The following is a 20,863-nucleotide window of genomic DNA, read 5'->3' as shown; positions in this document are numbered from 1 at the left end:
AGTTCACAAAAACATGGCGGCGCCCATTTCAGCAAGCGTGCGACTGTTGCTGATCAGCTGATGGGAGTACGACTGCAAGTCGTGACTAGAGTGTGAGTTTTTATTCGTGCGTGGTAAAAATAAATCCATTGTCCTTAATTCGCTGTATTTGTTTGGCCTGTGTTATCTGGCTCCACAATAAGATTGTAAACGCCCACCCAATCAATACTTTGATAGATGTTGGGGCGGGAGGTTACGCCTACAAACTTTGTAAATGCCGGACATATGTTCGCACACACACACATTATTATGAAATTTGACACGTTTGTCTGAGATTTGGGTATTTTTAAAGCTTTATTAAGTTTTTAGTCTAGAGTGCTATTCATTCAACCAATTAAGCTAAGTCTGGATACTGAACTAAATTCAATTCAATTCTATTTCTAGAGTCTAGACCCAGTTGAGTAACTGGGGCGCTAGCTTTTTTCGAAAGTTTGACATTATCAGTCATCTTCTCCTACTACTCATAGTCCTAGAGCTCTTTCGGTTTCGTCCGCTATCGTCCCCCAGAAAACGATAGCGGACGAAACCGCAATAGTTCTAGGAGTATCGGTCATCTCGCCATCTAGTAAGATAGATGACCGATAATGTCAAAATTTTGAAAAAAAGAATTTAGTGCCCCAGTGAGCACTGGTGAGTCTTATTCAATTCAATCATGGATGGAGCAATTCAATTCAACTCACATTATTTCCTCAAACAAACTGACAAACACATTTCCACAAATAATACAGAACTACCATCTTCATTCTTTGTGTGTATATGCATTGTAAATTATTTTTAGTCACTTGATTGATCGCAAGATTTAGCTAAATTGTTTTAAAAGGAACATTACAGAATTGGTTTTGCTAGCAAAAAAGTTGCTGGCAGTGTAAGCACTTTATGTAATCCACCATTACATATACTGACAAACCTGTAGAAGTTTGAGATCGATCGGCCCTCTGGGTCACGAGATTTCATTTCAATGCATATTTATTTTGTACAAAAGTACTGCTTCTACCTCAACACTGTTGCTGACTCGCTGTCATACGATTACACCTAGATTGATGCCGATCTAGTAGTTTTCTACTTCGAACTGGTTGCCGACAGTGCTGCGATCTCACCAAGATGCTACCACACTGCTTGTGCGATAATGGCGTTCATGACTTTTTCCAGCTCATTGTTTTCTACAACCCGTCTACGCTTATTTTGAACATGTTCATAATAAGTGTGGGGAGAGAATGCAGCTTCCAGACCTGGGAGATCCTACCCTGACCAAACCACGCCTATGGAGATCCTCCCACGTTTGGCCCACGCTTGGTCTACGATTGACCACTCTCTCTGCCACTTTTCCATCGTAGTAGAAGCGGCGTCTATGTGTGAAGGGGGTATACATTTTTTAACTTTATAGATGTTTGAACTTTCAGGTTGAAATTTAACACTTTGTCTTAAATTGTCTTTAAAACGTATACAGTGATGAAGTTCTGAACAAAGTATGGCAGCTGACGTTGGAAAAAGTGTGTTTACTGTGTGGACTCAACTCAAGTATGAGCATCTTCTAGCAGGAATCAGTGGGGGTATTCTATCAACACTTGTGCTTCATCCATTGGATCTCATCAAAGTCAGATTTCAAGGTAAACAATGGGTGTGTTTGATTAGCTTCCCTTGGTCGACCCGGTCTCCCCCTGGTACGTTCAAACAGCTTTGACGTCATTCCAGGGGCTCACCCGCGTCAGCCCCAAGTGTCCTGCTTGTGGAGTGGGTCACTTGGGGCTGGCCCAAGGTGCGTGTCGTCAATATGAGAGGGTGAGTGATGGTTCGTTTACATGTAGCTCTTGTCAGGGGCTCAGACGAGTGAGCACCGCGGGGTCGACCCAGGGAAGCTAAGCGAACCAAAGTACACACGCAACAACCAGCAGTACTCTCAAGTCAATTACCAAACGTTTTGTTGGCTAAAATTTGTGACAAGGACTTGTGAGTAAATCTGCTATCCAACAAAATAGCAGAAAATGTGCAATAGACGTCATTGCGCCTATCAGCTGTGTGTGAATCCAAACTTATTATTCAAGAATTGTTGGTGAATGTGTTAATACATAGGCGGTCCTGACACTAGAACTGGCTAGACCAACAATGACAAAGCTTTTTAACCCATTCTCTTCTTATCATATAACACACACTCCCTAATCCCTCTTGTCTTTGTACGTTCATGAGAAAAAAAACAATAATTTCCCTCTTTACTCTTTAATGGGGGAAAACTTATTCCTGTCACTGAGGTTGATTGAACAGTTGTTACTTCATCCAGGGGTCGATTTCACTAATGTCCATATTTGCGATCATATCATCGCTAACAAACTTGTGATGAGATCGCAAACCTCAAATCCATCGACGATTGATGACTATTTTACAACTTGTAAAATCTATTATGAAAATGACGGTTTTTGTTTCTGACAACTGTAAATGTCTGCTCCAATTACTCTAAGTAACGCACCAACTAAACGTCCAGACATATACCACTAATAACTCAGCACAAAATGGCGCAATGTATCATAAATTTGCAATGAACTTTTACTTTGTGGCAACTAACAAGTCATCGCAAGATTGTCATCGCTAATTCAATCTTTACGATGAGTATACTCATCGCAAAGTTTTAGTGAAATCGTTATCCAAAATCCATTTGCAATTCAGCTCTTAGCTGTGAGAAAGGATAATTAGCTCCCCAAACTATTATTATTATTATTATTATTATTATTATTATTATTACATTCCTTGGAATGCTAAACACCTACGGAGCACCGTGTGTACAAAAAAGTATTTGGGTTCACAGAACACTAGTCCAAGTGCCAGCTACACTTGCCATAAATAATACACAACTTACTTACCCTGAAAACCTTTCCAAGAAATTATATTAAAATCTGCAACCTCTTAGCCTCTTCCAGTAAAAACTATCCAAGTTGTTTTATTTCAAAAAGGAACTGGCTGAATGGATTGGTTCCTAATAGTTTGGAAGGTGAACCTAGTGTTACAGATAAAATAGTTATAAAATGCTTAACTGCATGGAATGGCCCTCTGAAGTCAGAACAAAATGGCTTTGTATCTGGGCATTTTGATTATATCATACTTGACCACATGTAACCATTTAAAGGCAGTGGACACTTTTGGTAATTACTCAAAATAATTATAAGCATAAAACCTTTCTTGGTGACAAGTAATGGGGAGAGGTTGGTGGTATAAAACATTGTGAGAAACAGCTCCCTCTGAAGTGCCATAGTTTTGGAGAAAGAAGTAATTTTCCACGAATTTGATTTCGAGACCTCGAGTTTAGAACTTGAGGTCTCGAAATCAACCATCTAAACGCACACAACTTCATGTGACAAGGGTGTTTTCTTCTTTCATTATTATCTCGCAACTTTGATGACCGATTGAGCTCAAATTTTCACAGGTTTGTTATTTTATGCATATGTTGAGATACACCAACTGTGAAGGCTAGTCTTTGACAAATACCAAGGGGATTGTTGTGGTTTGTTTTTAAAAAGAAATTTAAAGTTGTGATCAGGAAATTACATACAATGAATGAGTAAGATCTTGTGAGCTGTTTAATGTGTACACATTAATGTTTCCTAATTGATTTCTTATTTTTGAAATAGACAATAGATTAAATTTTTGTTTGAAATTTGTTTTAAAGTAAATGATGGGAACGTAGGGCGTCCAAGGTATCAAAGCATATATGATGCATTCCAAAGTATCATCCGACAAAATGGCTGGCGAGGACTGTATCAGGGAGTCACACCTAATATATGGGGAGCTGGAGCGTCGTGGGGGTTCTACTTCTTCTTGTAAGTCAACTTTATACATTTTAAATGGGCCTTTATTATTTTGGTTACTCAGAGTATATTCATGACCACATTGTTCTCAGATATTGCCATCATTTATAGCACGTTTTGTATCTGTGCACAAGCACAAAGGCTCTGTAAAGTGTATTTACAAATACCTCAGACAGTTTCGCTGTTCCTATTGGTGGACAGCGCGTCACGTGGGGGTGTTTAAATGGTTGATATTGACCAGCTGGAGCTCTGTTTATACATGTAACCGGTTTTTTTTTATACTATGTGCTAGTCTTGGTGCAAGACATTTCTTGTTAGCGGCGATGCGGGTGCTGTCGGTGAGTTGGCCGCACTGTGTGTGAAAGGAAAATGAGAACGTCTTGCACCAAGACTATACGCGCACGAATGGATCCTGAAACTGTCTCAGGCATGACGATGCAACCGAGCCGAAGGCGACGGCCTTTATCACACAGCATCGACCCTGCCGGTTTTAAACGGCCGTTTAAGAACTAGCTACCCTTTTATTCCCTTATTTAAGAACTCGTTGCTACCCTTTTGTTATTGGTTTGTAAAAAACAAAAAGTTTGTTTTTGTTGGTTTCTGTTTTTTTGTTGGGTAATTTTTTCGTTTATTATTTGTTTTCTTGTGTTTTTATTTTATTTGACATCAAATCTAACTTCCTTTTTTTTATTTAAACAAGAAGGTGCTTTTCATAGGTTTTCAAAGTTCGATAATACACAGGTTTTGATGTTCTTATGGTTTGTTGACAGTTACAATGCCATAAAGGCCTATATGGAGGATGGGCGTACAGGAACTCTTGGACCGGTCAATCACATGACAGCAGCTGCTGAGTCGGGTAACAATTAACAAAGACTAAGAGCATGTAGTTGGAAATGATGTTGGCTGCATGTGTTGTGTAAATTGTGATCACAATGTGGTATGTGTTTAGAGAATTTTTGCGAAAGTGAAAACATCAGGGCTGGTTAACATACAAACCGGACATTTAGTATGCATATTTTACTTGGGTCCACTGACGGCAGTAAATACTGTGTTTTTTCCTTGCCTGACATAATCTTTTAAAAATAGTTAAATAATTTTTTTTTAAATGGCCAACCGATCCTCCGAATTTAATTGTTGAGCCAAAAGGGCAATAAAAAGTGTATTTTTTTATGCCTAGTAATAAATTGTGGAGGAAACTCCATCTCAACCCATTTGTCTGATAGAGGTCGCTATACCCATAGCCTTGTCCAAGGCTCTTTATGCAAGCACCAGCCCTCTCTGAATTCAAGAACTGCATAGATAGTATACCGCACGATACATAACAGTACTTTATATCGTGGGGTCGAAGCATGGCTTTTCGAGGTTACAACGAGGCCGAATCGTGGCTTTGTTTGTACGAGGTACAACAACCTTGAAAACCATGCTTCGACCCCATGGTATCAAGTTCTGTTATGTACTGTTATTTATGCAGTTTATGAATTCAGAGCAGCAGGCCGGTGCTTGCATAAAGAGCCTTGGACAAGGCTACTATACCCAGGGTTACGGTTGAAACATGGGTTAGCAACATCTTTGAGTCATCATAGTGAATGGCAAAGGCACTATTGGTATCAACAGCATGATGTTTTCAACAATGACTGGCAGCAATGGCATGGTTGATGATCATCGCTAGTGAAGCAAGATCTGGGAGATGTATAGTGGACCACTCTTTTTATCAAGTCATCTCCTCAATCCCCTAGTGGCTTTATTTAAACATATACCTTTCAATTGTCATTGCAATTGTCATTGCAAGCAGATCAGCGATAAGGGCCGCTGTCTGAAATGAAATGGAGAACCGGTATCAAAGCCGCCTGGAAGGAAAGGGCCCACGCCCCCTGGTGCCGACACTGACATTGGCACTGGATAGGGCGACATCCCTTGAGTTCGTAGGTCCAAATCCGGAGACTTCAATGGGAAAATGTATTGCCAAGGCAGCTCGAGCTGGCAAGCCCTCGGCTTGACAGGAGATGGAGGCAGAGAGCAACCTGTTGAGGTCTCTCTGAGGTATCCAAGAAACCGTGACTAGGACGGGCGAAACCTGGCAAGCGGTCAGTTGATGTACAGTTGAGCGAACACAGCAAATCCAACCCAAACACCTGCAGGAAGGAAAAGTGAATACTAATGCGTTCAGAGCCTATACACGTACAAAAAGCGGATACTTGTAGCTGAGCTCTTGGATAACTAGGCCTGCGAGAAATGCAAACTCGACCGTAAGGAAGTCAAAGACATTCTACAGAGAGAAACTGGAGGAAACTCCTGAGATTGCAGGGCTCGAGGACTGGAGTGGCATTAAGATCTCCCAAGTTGCTGACCTCACCAAATCAGAAACAGAGTCTCTAATCCATGGAGCACCCTGGGTCCTGACGGTATCACCGTTAACAACTTGAGGTCTATGAACTTGGAGTCAATGTCAAACATGCTTTTGGCATGGATGCTGTTTGAGAAGGTCCCCTAGAGCCCGAAAGGGGCGAGATCCGTCTTACTCCCAAACTAAAATCCTGACTGTGTTTGAGTCAAAGACAGCGGGGGTGATAGTACAATCTGTGGGGGCAGTGAAAGAGTGGCTGAAGCTCCCTCAGTGTACGACAAATGGAAGGACGATGCCCATGGTAATAAGTGGATTGTAACCCGTTAATTGCTGGCCCACCAATACTGTACGGCCCTACAGTTGCACACGAACAACTACCCCCTACGCAAGCCTATATTAAGAGGTTGAGAGGGAGACCTGCCTATCCGGCCTATGCCCCAAAGTGCAATGGCGCAGATTGTGAGACACAAGAAGATCTGCAACATGCTCGTAGATTGAGTTGTGGCTCACAAAACGCAAAGATGGCAGGTCAGAGCGTGTTTCCAAATACTGGAGCTGTGTGGAGTAATTGAAAGCCATCACTGGTGCCTCCACCATAGAGTTCCACGGCCTAGTAATCGGGGCGAAAGAGCACCGAACCTCTCGTTGCTCAGGGAATCGACTGTAAATCATTCCGCTCCCTGTTATGCACAAAAGCCCTGGTCAAGACTCTAGACCTGCTCTACCTTTTTGGTAACATGTAGGTTCCCCAGCGTCTGGCGAGTTTTGCACCCACTTCCAATCAAAGCTTTTATTAATCAGGCTTAAACATTGAATGTCCCCCTTCCTTCTCTGGCTTCTAACGCTCCATTGCAGTGATTCAAGAACCACCTATTTACACAAATCCTTTCCCTTGTTAGTCAAACACTAACTATTTGCCCTCCCCTTAACATCATTCGTGGTAAATACATTTTCTGGTCAGAAATGTATTCCTGTGGCAAAAGGGCTCTTCCATTATTAAATACAGATTGTCTACGAAACATTTGTATTATTTTGTTAAAGGCACTGGACACTATTGGTAATTACTCAAAAAGTTACTTGGTAACAAACAATGGAGAGCTGTTGATAGTATAAAATTTTGTGACAAACCGCTCCCTCTGAAGTAACGTAGTTTTCGAGAAAGAAGTCATTTTCCACTAAAATATTTGAATTTGATTTTGAGAGCTCAGAATTAGATTTTGAGGTCTCGAAATCAAGCATCTGAGTGCACACAAATTTGTGTGACAAAGGTGTTTTTTCTTCCGTTATTATCTCGCAGCTTCAATGACCATTTGAGTTCATATTTTCACAGGTTTGTTATTTTATGCAAATGTTGAGATACACCAAGTAAAGAGACTGGTCTTTGACAATTACCAAAGGTGTCCGGTGTCTTTAAACACTTTCTTGTTACTATTCTTGTATGCAGGTGTGATGACGTTACTTATAACAAACCCAATATGGGTAACCAAGACTCGTCTATGCTTGCAGTATGAAGGAATTGGCAGAAATACTACTGGTAAATACAATGGCATGTTGGATGCACTGGCCAAGATATACAAATTTGAAGGTGTACGTGGACTTTACAAGGTAACTTTATCATCTTCTTAGGAAATGGCTCATAGGTTTTTAGTCAAATGAAATTATTCCTTATCATGATGCAGAGCTTTAACCAAGATTAATCAAATAAGGGTGTTTTTTCGTTCATTATTCTCTCGCAACTTTGATGACCAATTGAGTTCAACTTTTCACAGGTTTGTTATTTTATGCATATGTTGAGATACACCAAGTTAGAAGCTTAAAGGTAAGTTGCCATTGTCTTTATTCAGTGGAATAAGGAGATTGTAATGTCTACAAAACCGAGAAATACACAGTGGGCTTTCAAAAAAAGCCTTAAAATCTGTTTATAGTTTGGCAATAAATATTCAGCACTGTTCCTATCTCAAAAATCTATGTGAGACAGCTGACCCCTCCTCAAACTACTCACATTTTTATTGTTGAAAACTGCATTATTTCATGAAAATGATGGTTTACAAGGCAGTTTATATGGCGTCCAAAATAATAATAATATCGAAGTCTTATATAGTGCATATATCTACCAAACAAGGTACTCAAGGCGCTGAGTATATACAAACTTTCAGAAAGATAGGTAATTGCAGTGATGAATTTTGAGACCCAATTATTTAGCACCTGATAAGGGTTTACAAGGTGCTACGGCGCATACAGCAGCCTAAGCCAGGAACATCGGGGCGAACGCCTTCTCTTTGTGCACTGGGATCTTTTACATGCGTTACACAACAGTTTTACTGGGACCAACGGCTTTACGTCCCATCCGAAGGACGAAGCAATGGTTAAGTGTCTTGCTTAAGGACACAGTGTCACGGCTGGGGATTCGAACCCACTTTCTGCTGATCAGAAACTGGCACTGCCTACCAGTGTATGCTGCCATGGGATGTGAATCTTGTGAAATGAGTAGCTTCTTGAAGGACAACTTTATTTATGAAGCTTTGAAATTATTTTGTCCAAGAGATGGACCCTCATATCTAGGAGTATTCACTGTGGTATAATAGGAAAGTGAAAGTTTGCCAGGGCCACCATGTATATTTGTGTGTTATGACTTCTTACAAATGTTGTTTAAAGGCACTGGACACTGTTGGTAATTACTATACCTCATATATATTCATGACCGAGAGTCAAATTCTCATTGGTCCTTTCATCATCACGTGCCAGGTGGTATTTTTGCTAATTCTATAGCACAGGAGTAATCACGCACTGTATGGTAAATGGGGAGCTAATATCGACCAGTCGCCCTCAAACCATGTAATATTTGTGTATTACTCAAAATAATTGTTAGCATAAAAACTTACTTGGTAACAAGCAATGGAGAGCTGTTGAAAGTATAAAACATTGTGAGAAATGGCTCCCTCTGAAGTACTATAGTTTTTTGAGAAAGAAGCCATTTATTACTGAAATTTTGAATTGAATTCGAGACCTCAGCTGGGTCTCGAATTCAAGCATCTAAAAGCACACAACTTGTGCGACAAGGGTGTTTTTTCTTCCATTATTCTCTCGCAACTTCGCCGACCAACTTTCACAGGTTTAATACTTTATGCATGGTGGGATACACCAAGTGAGAAGACTGTTCTTTGACAATTACCAAACGTGTCCAGTGCCTTTAATGTAGGAAATACTTCAGTCACATTCCTTTGGTCATTAATTCATTATGGGTTTTTTTTTAAGGGATTAGTACCTGGCCTGTTTGGTGTGTCACATGGTGCATTACAGTTTATGGCTTACGAAGAGCTTAAAAAAATACGAAGTACATTCTCATCAGATCCTACGAGCAACCAAAAACTTGTAAGTATTGTTTGAGTTCACCTTTTGAATCAGTTTGAGCTGAAAATGTAAAGGAAAATAAAAATTTAGCAATTCTCTAATATAGACTTATGTCATGTAATGTAGGAAGGCTTTGATATTCCTGAAAGGTTTGTAAAATAACTTTCCAGGTGTATACAGAAGCGGGTTTATCCGACTTCCATTTGTATGCCCGTAGAAGTTGTACATGTCTTTCAGTGTTTACTTGTCATCTATGTAATTAAAGCTTGGGTCAACCTCTACCCTTCACACTGTGCAATCTGCCCATCTGCCTGCGATTTAGTAACCCTGCTTGGGGACAAGGTTGGACCAGATTCGACACCATCTTGAATCTTTGTCCGCACCATCTTGGATCGCCATCTTACTTGACTGCTGTCCAAACGCTTGCCCCTTATGCCAGGGCCATGGTTTTTCTCATTGTTCGCTATGTGCCACGTTTGCCCATGCTTTCAGTAACATAGTTTTCATTTCACTGGAACATTATGTTGTTTACACATCTTCTAAAGAAGTGGTTAACGAAATCAATGGAAATGGTTTACTGCATTATGTTGCAAAAACATGCTTAATAGACCCTTCCCATGAAATATGTAAATTGCACAGAGCGCGTGCGCACTAACCATTTGGTTGGCAAAATGAGGGAACATCGCGCTGTTTTGCACACGACTAATGGCTGCGTGATGCAGACGCGATTGCGCGTCTGCTCAGTGCACAACTCTATGGCGTTTGCCAACCAACAGGGTCTATACGCATGCGTGAATGTAATTAGCATATTTCATGGGAAGGGTCCATTGCGTTGACACATGGGCATTTTGTGTGTTTTTTTTCCCTTGTTAATACATCAAAGATGGCGGTCGATGACGCGTATTGTAATCCATCTATACTTCACCTTCTGTATATTCACAGGGTTCTTTGGAGTACATTGTATGTGCTGCTCTATCTAAGATGTTTGCTGTAATAACAACATATCCATATCAAGTTGTACGATCCCGATTACAAGATCAACATCAATCTTATGATGGTGTATATGACACAATCCGACAGACATTTAGGTAAGACTTCATTCAAGAAATGTTATCAGAAATCAGTATATGACACAATCCGACAGACATTTAGGTAAGACTTCATTCAAGAAATGTTATCAGAAATCAGTAAATGACACAATCCGACAGACATTTAGGTAAGACTTCATTCAAGAAATGTTATCAGAAATTTTGTTTTAGTATTTTTTTTTACCTTATGTAATGTTACAAATTATAATGGCCGTTACATTATAAACAACATACATTATCTTCCAGTACGCGCTAATCCACCAATCAGATGCTCGAACTGGAGGGTGGTATAAAAACCTATAACCTACTTCCAGTTTTTTTTATTGCACACTGCGTATTGCGAGTTTCAATGTGTCACGTTCTGTATACGAAAATTACATTTGTCATGACATAACGTTCTGACATTTTAAACTTTGTGCGTTGCACGTGAGACTGAAAGATAAATTTGTTATAATACGTGTGCTTGTGGAATACGAAAAAAATAAAGCACGTCTGCGTCCCATATCCAATTAGGCAGACGACCTTCGGACTCATTGGATATGGGACACAGAAGCGCTGTATTTTTTCAGATTCTACTACTCGCACTTATGTGATAACTTATATGTGTTTGAATTATTGTTTTAGGGTTTATTTGGCACACTTTGAAACACTTTTTCTAAATGTCCATATTTTGTGCACTGTATGGATTCATGTTACAACATATGATGTCTTTACTGTGTTTGAGATCATTGTGACATCTTTGTAATTGTTGTTTTTTATAATAAACCAAAGTGAACCACATGTTTGTAAGTCCTGAACGTTATCTCAGACAGTTATTGTAAAATATGAAACGGTCTTCAAAGGTTACCTTAATGCCATTGAAAACCAATATTGTATTATGAAATTGATTTGGATTTGTTTTGTTCTGAAGGCGTGAAAGATTCCTTGGTTTTTATAAAGGCTTGGTTCCCAATCTACTGCGAGTAGTTCCAGCTTGCTGCATCACGTTTGTTGTATATGAGAAAGTAACTTCAGTCCTGGTTCCATGATGGATTCATATTTTCTGTGTGAAGAAACAACTTGACAAAAGGTATCAATTATTTATACAATAATTATCTTTCTCTTTGTTTGTTTGTTTGTTCGTTCGTTCGTTCTTTCGTTCTTTCTTTCGTATGTTGGTCTTTTGTTCGTTCATTGTTTGTTCGTGGGAGGGTTTGTTTGTTTGTTTGTTCGTTTGTTCGTTCGTTCGTTCGTTCGTTCGTTCGTTCGTTCGTTCGTTCGTTCGTTCGTTCGTTCGTTCGTTCGTTTGTTTTTTGTTTATTTATTTTCACTCAACAGCAAGTCATAAAACAATGCCATTGAATGGCTTTAAAGAAAGTAATACATATTGAGCGTAGGTCATATATAAAACCATTGGGATTGTATTGATGCCTAAATAGACTTGAGGACAATTCAAGAAACCTTCCTTATTAAAGTGTTCAGTGTTGTGTACATTATACTCGCTATTCGCCTCGGGAAAATAGAACGCTCCGGGGATCACCTCAGGAGTCGTAGTTTTAACCATAGCACGCGAAGCAGTCAATATTTGTATACTAGGACTAGCCCTGGCGGCCTTACACTTTGGTATTATACTACAGTGACGTCCTGGATATCAGGGTCCATTTCTGGGGCGGAAAATTTTCAAAGCTTCATAACTAAAATCTTACCTGCAAGAAGCCACTAATTTCAAAAGATTCACATTCCATGGCAGCATTCATTTTTCTGCGGTGGGTTTTGGCCTTCATATATCCCTCACAAATCTGTCATTTTCGTGAAATAATGCAGCTCTCAACGTTAAGAAATCCCTGTTTTGATTTTCTGCAGAGCAAAACAGCTAATACTGACTGAATCTTATGAAATAATTTTCCAAACACCATCTATTGATACTGCATATAAAATTCAACAAGAAAAGTCTATTAAGATCAACGTGTCTTTTTTTGAATCCTTATGTAAAATCGCTGTCACTTTATTCTGATTGGTTTTGTTTCCTTTTAGGTGTTTCTTGTTGAGTATGAGTGGAGGGGGAGATAGTGGGAAGTCAAGTTATTCTCCAAGCTAACTATCACCATCAGCCAAGGCAAACCAAACTCAGGTTGTGACAGAGAAGGCAGAACTTGACCAACAAATATTTTAAAGTTTGTGAGTCTTCCAAGAAGCAGTAAATTCCAATAGTTTTCTAAAACTTCTAATAAACTATCCATCATTTTCATGCTATAAGTTTTGATTTAAAAATAATTATAAGCGTTCCTTTATTTTGATTTATTTCATTTACAATTTTAAAACGGAATTGTAAAAGTGATCTTTTTCGCACTTCTGTCCCAATCAATAATGTGACATCCATAAGACTAAAAAAGGTACTTATCTAGCCACCATTTATCCATTCAATCTGTACTCCCCATCGCATGGCCGGCGCAAATAGGGTCACAGCGCCTGCTGTACCCTGAGTACATCAGACGATCAGTTTCTCCGGATTTTCTGCTCTCCCCGCTTGAGATTCAGAGAATAGAACGAGACAGAGAATGGGAAAAACTTGTGTCAGACTGCTGTGCAGCCAACTGATGATGATGATGATGATGATGGTGATGATGATGATTTTGATGAATGAGTCAACAATTTGTGGGCCTATTTTTTCCCTAAAAAGATTTTGTTTTTTTCTCCAAGTTTCTTTAGATTTCTTATTCATTTGCATTCATTATGAATCTTTTTTTAACACTCAACCAGATCCTTGCCATTTGATTGGAGGATTGTCCGGTCACGTGATAGCAAATAAACTTACCAATATTACCAATACCATTGCACGCTATGTCATACACCGTGCATTTTTCGTTCCATCCGATTTGTTCTATTGCAAGTGCACGTGTGCTTGATAATGCATGCAGCATTAGGCTTTACAGGGCCCAGTTTCATGGCTCTGCTTTTTACCACAGAACTTGTTGCTTCTGTAAGCATCGATTCAGTGCTTACGGTAAGCGTTGATTCAGTGCTTACGGTAAGCGTCGATTCAGTGCATACGGTAAGCGTTGATTCAGTGCTTACGGTAAGCGTTGATTCAGTGCTTACGGTAAGCGTTGATTCAGTGCTTACGGTAAGCGTTGATTCAGTGCTTACGGTAAGCGTCGATTCAGTGCTTACGGTAAGCGTCGATTCAGCGTCGATTCAGTGCATACGGTAAGCGTTGATTCAGTGCTTACGGTAAGCGTCGATTCAGTGCTTACGGTAAACGTTGATTCAGTGCTTACGGTAAGCGTCGATTCAGTGCTTACCGTAAGCGTTGATTCAGTGCTTACGGTAAGCGTCGATTCAGTGCTTACGGTAAGCGTTGATTCAGTGCTTACGGTAAGCGTTGATTCAGTGCTTACGGTAAGCGTCGATTCAGTGCTTACGGTAAGCGTTGATTCAGTGCTTACGGTAAGCGTCGATTCAGTGCTTACGGTAAGCAGAGCCATGAAATTGGCCCAGTTTGCTCGGCACATACTACATTACAGTTGTATTCTCCAATCAAAATCACAAAGATCTACTTTGGATGTTTTAAAAAACAAATAATGAATGTTTTTCATTCCTGCAACAGTAAGAATATTAGCATTCGTTCAAAGATGGAATTTCCATTCGCCTCGTTGAATAGAACATTCGATCTTTCAACTCATTAAAAATATTTACACCATTGCACTCAAAAACATTTGTTATTTGTAATGTACGAGAAACATGCACTAAGATTTAGCAAATAAAACACAATGCCATATGAGGCTTTAAACAAAAACAAGGATGATTGCCACCAGAAACTCGGAACACTCTCTGATTTCAAATGCACACCAGAACTTTTTTTGTGGAGATAATGTGTTGATCTCCCATTAAAGGGAAGGTAATTGTCAAAGACCAGTCTTCTCACTTGGTGTATCCCATCATAAGCATAAAATAACAAGCCTGTGAAAATTTGGGCTCAATTGGTCATCGAAGTTGCGAGAAAATGATGAAAGAAAAAACACCCTTGTTGGACGAATTTGTGTGCTTTCAGATAATAATAAAAGACTTCACTTCTAGCTAGAAGTCTTTTATTATTTTAGTGAGCAGTGAGAAATTACCTCTCTCTCTCAAAAAATACGTTACTTCAGAGGGAGTCGTTTTCCACAATATTTTATACTATCAACAGCTCTCCAATGCTCGTTACCAAGTAAGTCTTTAAGTTAATATTTGTTATGAGTAATTACCAAACGTGTACCTTCCCTTTAAACCCAACTAAAATAAGAAACTGTGTGGTCAATAATTGACTGATTCAGAAAGTGATCCCTTACTCTGTACTTATCCTACTTTCAGTCATCTTTAACGTAAATAAACATGTATTACCCAAGTAGTTATTGTGGGGACATTGTATGGATGGATTGTATGTATATTGGATTATCATGTCTCAAAATGGTTGACAAGAGCACCACGCATACTTGCAACACAGTGCGGCAATGTCACATGAATTTGACAATAGCAATTTGCCCATTTTGACAATTTGTTTCTCTTGAACATTTAACGTTAAACTAGGTGACCCTTTTATGTTTCTGTCATTATATAAACTGACACAATATTTTATTAAACACATTTGTTCATCTTTATGCCACCCGGATTATGTTAATTTTTAAATGTTAATTATGGTAATTTTTAAATGTTAATTATGTTAAATTAAATTTGCTACTTGACAAAACTATCAGCGTTAAACCACATGCAAAATAGTGACCTTTTTTGTACCGTCTTACCTATATACACTGATGTGTTAGCACTGTATACTCAGTACTTTTCCGAGTTCTGTAAACAAAATCACCGGCATACTACTTGGGTGGGATTTGAAACCACGACCTCTGCAATTTGAGCGCAGTGTCCTACCAATTAGACTACCGAGGTTGCCCGGTAGCTAGAGGCAGTACGAATCCTATATTTTAGCAGCGAGTACAGCGAATATTAGATGTTAAATTTGCATGGGGATAGAATATTTATTTTGGTTTTACCCATTCTTTAAACGAAGCAAATCTGAAAACTGTTTTAGTCATAACACAAATGCAACACACGTACAGAGCTCAAGGACGTCGGAAAACGTATAAGTTTTACAGAATTTCTTACTTTATTACGCCTTTTAACCAAAAAGGTATTTATGAATGGGAATAAAAGAGTAGTAACTTGTTCTTAAACTGCCGTTTAAAGCATTGCAGTGCCGTGGCAGTGCGGTAAAAGGCCCGAACCGCCGTTTAAGAACTCGTCGCTACCCTTTTATTCCCTTAATAAACGTCAGCTGAGAAGAAAAGGCGCACATCAAGATCAATCGGTTATTTCAGAGACTTTAAGAAAAAGAATAACCACACCAGACGAGACAAAGACTTTACCGAAAACTTTTCCTTATCATGTTCCACCAAAGTTCAAATACTACTTCCCAAATTTTTGCGAATTTTGCATGTCTCCACACAGGAAATTTGTTCAAGATACTCAACTTGGTCGATTTGCACCGTCAAAACGCGATTTCAAGAGTTGACTATAACATCCAAGATGGCCGCTTTTCCTTGCCCGGGGAACAAACTTTTAATTTTCGAGCCACCCCGAATTTGCGCAATTACTTTTTGTGGAACCCCACCCGAGTGTGCCGGTGCATATTTGAACTCCGTCACTTTATTTTTTTTCAAATTATGACGTTACTTTTGGACCTAATAGTTGTAATTGTTGCCATTTCCACACTGGAAAGTTGTTCAGGATGCTCAACTTGGTCGATTTGCACCGTCAAAATGCGATTTCCAGAGTTGACGTAAGATCCAAGAAGGCCGCTTTTCCATTGTCTCTGCCCGGGGAATAAATTCTTAACTTCTGCGCCACCCGAAAAGCCGAATTAGCGCGATTGCGTATTGCGGATACCCGTTACCCGAGTGTGCTGGTGCTCACAGCGGGTCAGGGTGTCAGGCTTGATTGGGGAGTCGTAGCCGGAGAGGGGGAAACGGTTGGTTGACCTGGGGGGGGGGGTTGCGACAGTAGCAATACAACTCGTTTTCGCGCATACTCTGCCATCCAATCTTCCTCCATCTCAAAGTCGTCTTGATCAACAGTGGCATCCACTAGCTCGGAATGTTTCTCTTCAATCTTTCCGGACTGTGCTTCTTGCTTTGGTGACGTATCTCCGTTAGATTTCTAAATCACCAGAATCATCTTCGGCCAGGCGGTCCATCATCGTTTAGTGTTCTCGTTAACTGGCCTTTGGTGTAGTACACTAGGGTTGTACGGGGTGACCGAACTCTGTGACAACGGCGGCGTACATCTAGTCATGATCACGGAGCCACACTGGTAAAAACTTCGCTCATAATCTATGACCCAAGTCCAAACACTTTAGAATATATTGACAAGTTCACGCGGCTTGCTTGCATTGTTAGGCATATCCGCGTATTTAAAGACGATAAAACAATAAATGAAACTGATCAGGCATACCCCATTTATCTTGTATTTGTAATGTATAAAACAAGATTTGACTTTTGTTTTGAATCATTAAAAGAATTGGGTTTCGCCATATTGTCTGGGCTGTGTGACGTCATCTATTCTCGAGTGCAATCCCATTACTGCTCCACACGGGGACTTTTGCCTGCTGCGTCTCCGCCCTGAGCCGGTACGTCCCTCCTCAGTCAACCTGTTTAGCCCAACCTCCGCTGAGCTAACCATATCGGTGCCGAGCTTAACGTGGACACCCGATCGTCATAGACGAAGGTCACACAGAGCTCCCGAGCTCAAGCGATCCAACCAACCCCGGCTTCCAAGGTAACTGGATTACAGGCGCACGCCACAACGCCCAGCCGTGAGTTACTGTACATTTTAACTTTATTAGCTCTTTAATCTTCAGACGCGATGAATAAATAAAAAGACTACCGTCGTGGACAGGATTCGAACCTGCGCGGGAAACCCCATTGGATTTCGAGTCCAACGCCTTAACCACTCGGCCACCATGACATGGTTACTATACATGTAACTTCTATGATCACCTTACTTGCAAGTATCTCTTGGCATTGACAGGAGTATAGTCGATTCGCATTTCAATCAATGCTACAATGGTAACATAAGTCAACATCACTCTTGTGACTTTGGTCTGAAGCCAAAAGTAGGGTCGAAAATGGGTTACAAAGAGTTGAAACCATGCCAGTCATGGTGGGTTAGGGCGAGTTGCTTGTCCCAACTTATTACAAGCCGTAAGTTTTAATAACTCATATAGGACTTTGCCTAATAAGTTAGGACTATTTTTGTGAAATCTACACCGGTGTCTTTCGTGGTCTTGGTTTTCATACCCTGGTTTTGGTATCCAACATTAATTAATCGTATGCTGTAATTAAACTCCTAGCAAAAGAAGTCATTAATAGATCAATATATCAAATTATATTAAAGGCAGTGGACACTATTGGTAATTACTCAAAAGTAATTGTTAGCATAAAACTTTCTTGGTAACGAGCAGCGGAAAGTTGATAGTATGAAACACTGTGTTTTAACGGCTCCCTCTGAAGAAACATTTAGTTTTCCGACTGAGAAAGAAGTAAGTCTCACTCAAATAATAAAATACTTCAGCTGAAGCATTTTATTATGCATTTGAAAGCACACAAAGTAATGCAACAAGGATGCTATTTTCTGTATTCATATAGATAGAATTCCACTAAGAGTCATCAACCGCCATATTTGATGAAATGAGCACGTTTGATGAAATGAGCACGTTGGCTTAGAGCTGTGCGTATAGCGCGTACACGTATGCACTTTTGCATTGTTTATTACATCAAATGAAAATGTTCTAAATAAGCTGCAAATTCCTTTATTTTGAACCTAAAATTATTTGATTAGAAGAAGTAGCTGTATCAGCTAGAGTGGGCCAACTTCAGCCTCCCTTGGCTATAGGCACAGCTTGAGCCTCACTTTGCTTTGGTTTGAGGGCCGTGCACAGTGCAAAGACCACCGCGGACGCGCTGAGACAGTCGCTAAGTTACGTACTCACCATATGAGCTCAAAAGAAGAATACTTGATTTATGATACTGTAAATGTGATTCACACACGGAACTTAATTCCATACCATAAGATCCCCGACTATGATGACCAATCAGGAGGCGGCCCTTCTTTTTGGCCGCGTCTATGACCAAATAGATTACAGCATGCCAGCAATTTCTGTTATATCTCACTGGTCTTAATTCTGTATATAGTTATTTGGTATTTTAAAGGTAGGCATATGGCTAAAGTCATGTAAGATCTTAATTGAAAACATCGACACTGGAATACTTGATTATTACTAGAAAAAAATACCATGTTACATAGGAGTATTATGAACGGTAACAAGTATTTTGAGAAAACGTTTCACTTGGAAGTAATAATAATAATAATAATAATAATAATTGAGGCTTCTTTTTAAAGCGCACATGTCCGTCACCTAGTGACGCTCCTGGCGTTGTAATATTTTCCTGCCAGATGTGGGACTATACGTTTTGAATTATGAGACTTAATTCTGATAGCACCATGTAATGTTTCACAAGGTGCTGTGGCGCAATTTGCAGCTGATCGGACCAGGAACACCTGGGCGAACCCCTTCTCTTTTCGATAAGTGCACTGGGTTCTTTTATACATGCGTTACATAACACATGGGACCAACGGCTTAACGTCACATCCGAAGGATGAATCAATGTTTAACTGTCTTGCTTAATGACACAAGTGTCACGGCTGGGGGTTAGACCCTGCTGCGGATTCGAACTCTGCTGATCAGAAACACCGGAGTTTGAACACTTCAAGTAATGTGGTTATCGAAAAAGATATAAGTTTTTATGCTCAAAATTTTAATAAAAGAAGCGTTTTTATGCTCAAAATTTTAATAAAAGAAGCGTTTCTGCAGTAACGCTTCTCAGGTTGTGTGTTCCTATCAGGGATTATTCCTCATGCACGGACATCATTGTTCTCTCTGAGCATGACCACCTATTGAACATCTACAATTAGGCATATCGGGAATAAAACAACCGAACGGTTTCAAAAGCAAAGGTAAACTTTAAATAACATAGCGAGCAAACAAACAATTACTCAAGATAAACCAATACCTTTTAATTGTTGAAATCTTATACCAGTTAATACTACAGCCGCAAACGGATCTATGAATACAAGAAGATTAAAAATCATTGAAAAGATGAGTAATCCGAAGAGGCTTAATTGGCTCTCTTAATGTTATATTGCTTTAATTAACTATATAACTAGATATTATTAATTTTGCTGTTTTACCCATACACGTGTTAGCACTGTATACTCAGTGCTTTCCCGAGCTTGGGGAAGTACTGAGTATACAGTGCTAACACACATCGATGTATGGATAACAACCAAAATTAAATTCTTTATCCCGAATTCTTTATGCAAATTTAACATCTATTATATTTGATATTATTACACCAATTAGCTTAAGGACACGTTGCCTTCTGATTGGGTGCTTTTGGCCATACAAACTGTTTGGTAAAATGTTAATTTGGTTCAAAAGATGTTTTAAAATCAGAATGTAATAATCCACACAAAATAATTGGCTTATAGCCTAAAACTCTATAGTTTACTTACTTTGTGAGCCAACACACGGTCCGCAAATTGTTCATTTAATATTTCTTTCAAAACATCTTTCCAACCAAAAACCCATGATCCCAGCGTGTCCATTTAATGTTACTTGAATATTTATAAATTAACAATTGACTAAGTACAGCACTGAGTATTTCCTTATTGTTATTGATGGCTAAATATGGATGATCAAACTTTTAATCACCTAACAAAAAAAGCTAAATGTCAAATAAAAAATTAGCACAATTGGTACACACTTACTTCAGGTTTCTCCTTGTTGAACAGTGATGAAAGATCAAAGATAAAACACTATTGATAATGGGTGAATACATGTATATGGTAGCAGAGGAATATTGGTGAAAGTAACGTTATCACTTTAAAGACAGTGGACACTATTGGTAATTAGTCAAAATAGTTATTAGCATAAAACCTTACTTGGTAATGGGGTAATGAGACATTTGTAGTATAAAACATTGTGAGAAACAGCTCCCTCTGACGTGGAGTAGTTTTCGAGAAAGAAGTATTTTTCCACGAATTTGATTTCGAGACCTCAAGTTAGTTTAGAATTTGAGGTCTCGAAATCAAGCATCTGAAATCACACAACTTCGTGTGACAAGGGTGTTTTTTCTTTCATAGTTATCTCGCTTAAATTTTCACAGGTTTGTTATTTT

At 39.4% G+C, this 20,863-nt stretch overlaps 1 protein-coding gene and 1 non-coding gene across 3 annotated transcripts; one reads left to right on the top strand and one right to left on the bottom strand.

The window, feature by feature from the left end:
* Positions 1–13,729, top strand: LOC117300772 (mitochondrial folate transporter/carrier-like). 2 transcript variants are annotated; one of them, XM_033784561.1, is made up of 9 exons: positions 1–92; positions 1,487–1,646; positions 3,695–3,845; positions 4,604–4,689; positions 7,622–7,782; positions 9,433–9,549; positions 10,471–10,616; positions 11,527–11,685; positions 12,630–13,729. In XM_033784561.1, exons 2-8 carry the CDS (start codon positions 1,508–1,510, stop codon positions 11,642–11,644), a joined length of 918 nt encoding a protein of 305 aa, XP_033640452.1. In that variant the 5' UTR covers positions 1–92; positions 1,487–1,507; the 3' UTR covers positions 11,645–11,685; positions 12,630–13,729. The 2 variants fall into 2 exon arrangements, with proteins under 2 accessions (XP_033640452.1, XP_033640453.1); XM_033784562.1 differs by lacking the exon at positions 1–92 and adding an exon at positions 278–319.
* Positions 13,730–17,510: 3,781 nt separating this feature from the next.
* On the bottom strand, positions 17,511–17,591 carry Trnas-cga. The gene has a single exon. It is a non-coding gene; the product is annotated as a tRNA-Ser (tRNA).
* Between the last annotated feature and the right edge of the window lie 3,272 nt (positions 17,592–20,863).

The sequence above is a fragment of the Asterias rubens genome, chromosome 16 (assembly GCF_902459465.1).
Source record: "Asterias rubens chromosome 16, eAstRub1.3, whole genome shotgun sequence".
Lineage (NCBI taxonomy): Eukaryota > Metazoa > Echinodermata > Asteroidea > Forcipulatida > Asteriidae > Asterias > Asterias rubens.
Note: the sequence above shows the minus strand (reverse complement) of the source record. Positions and strands in the feature narration are given on the sequence as shown.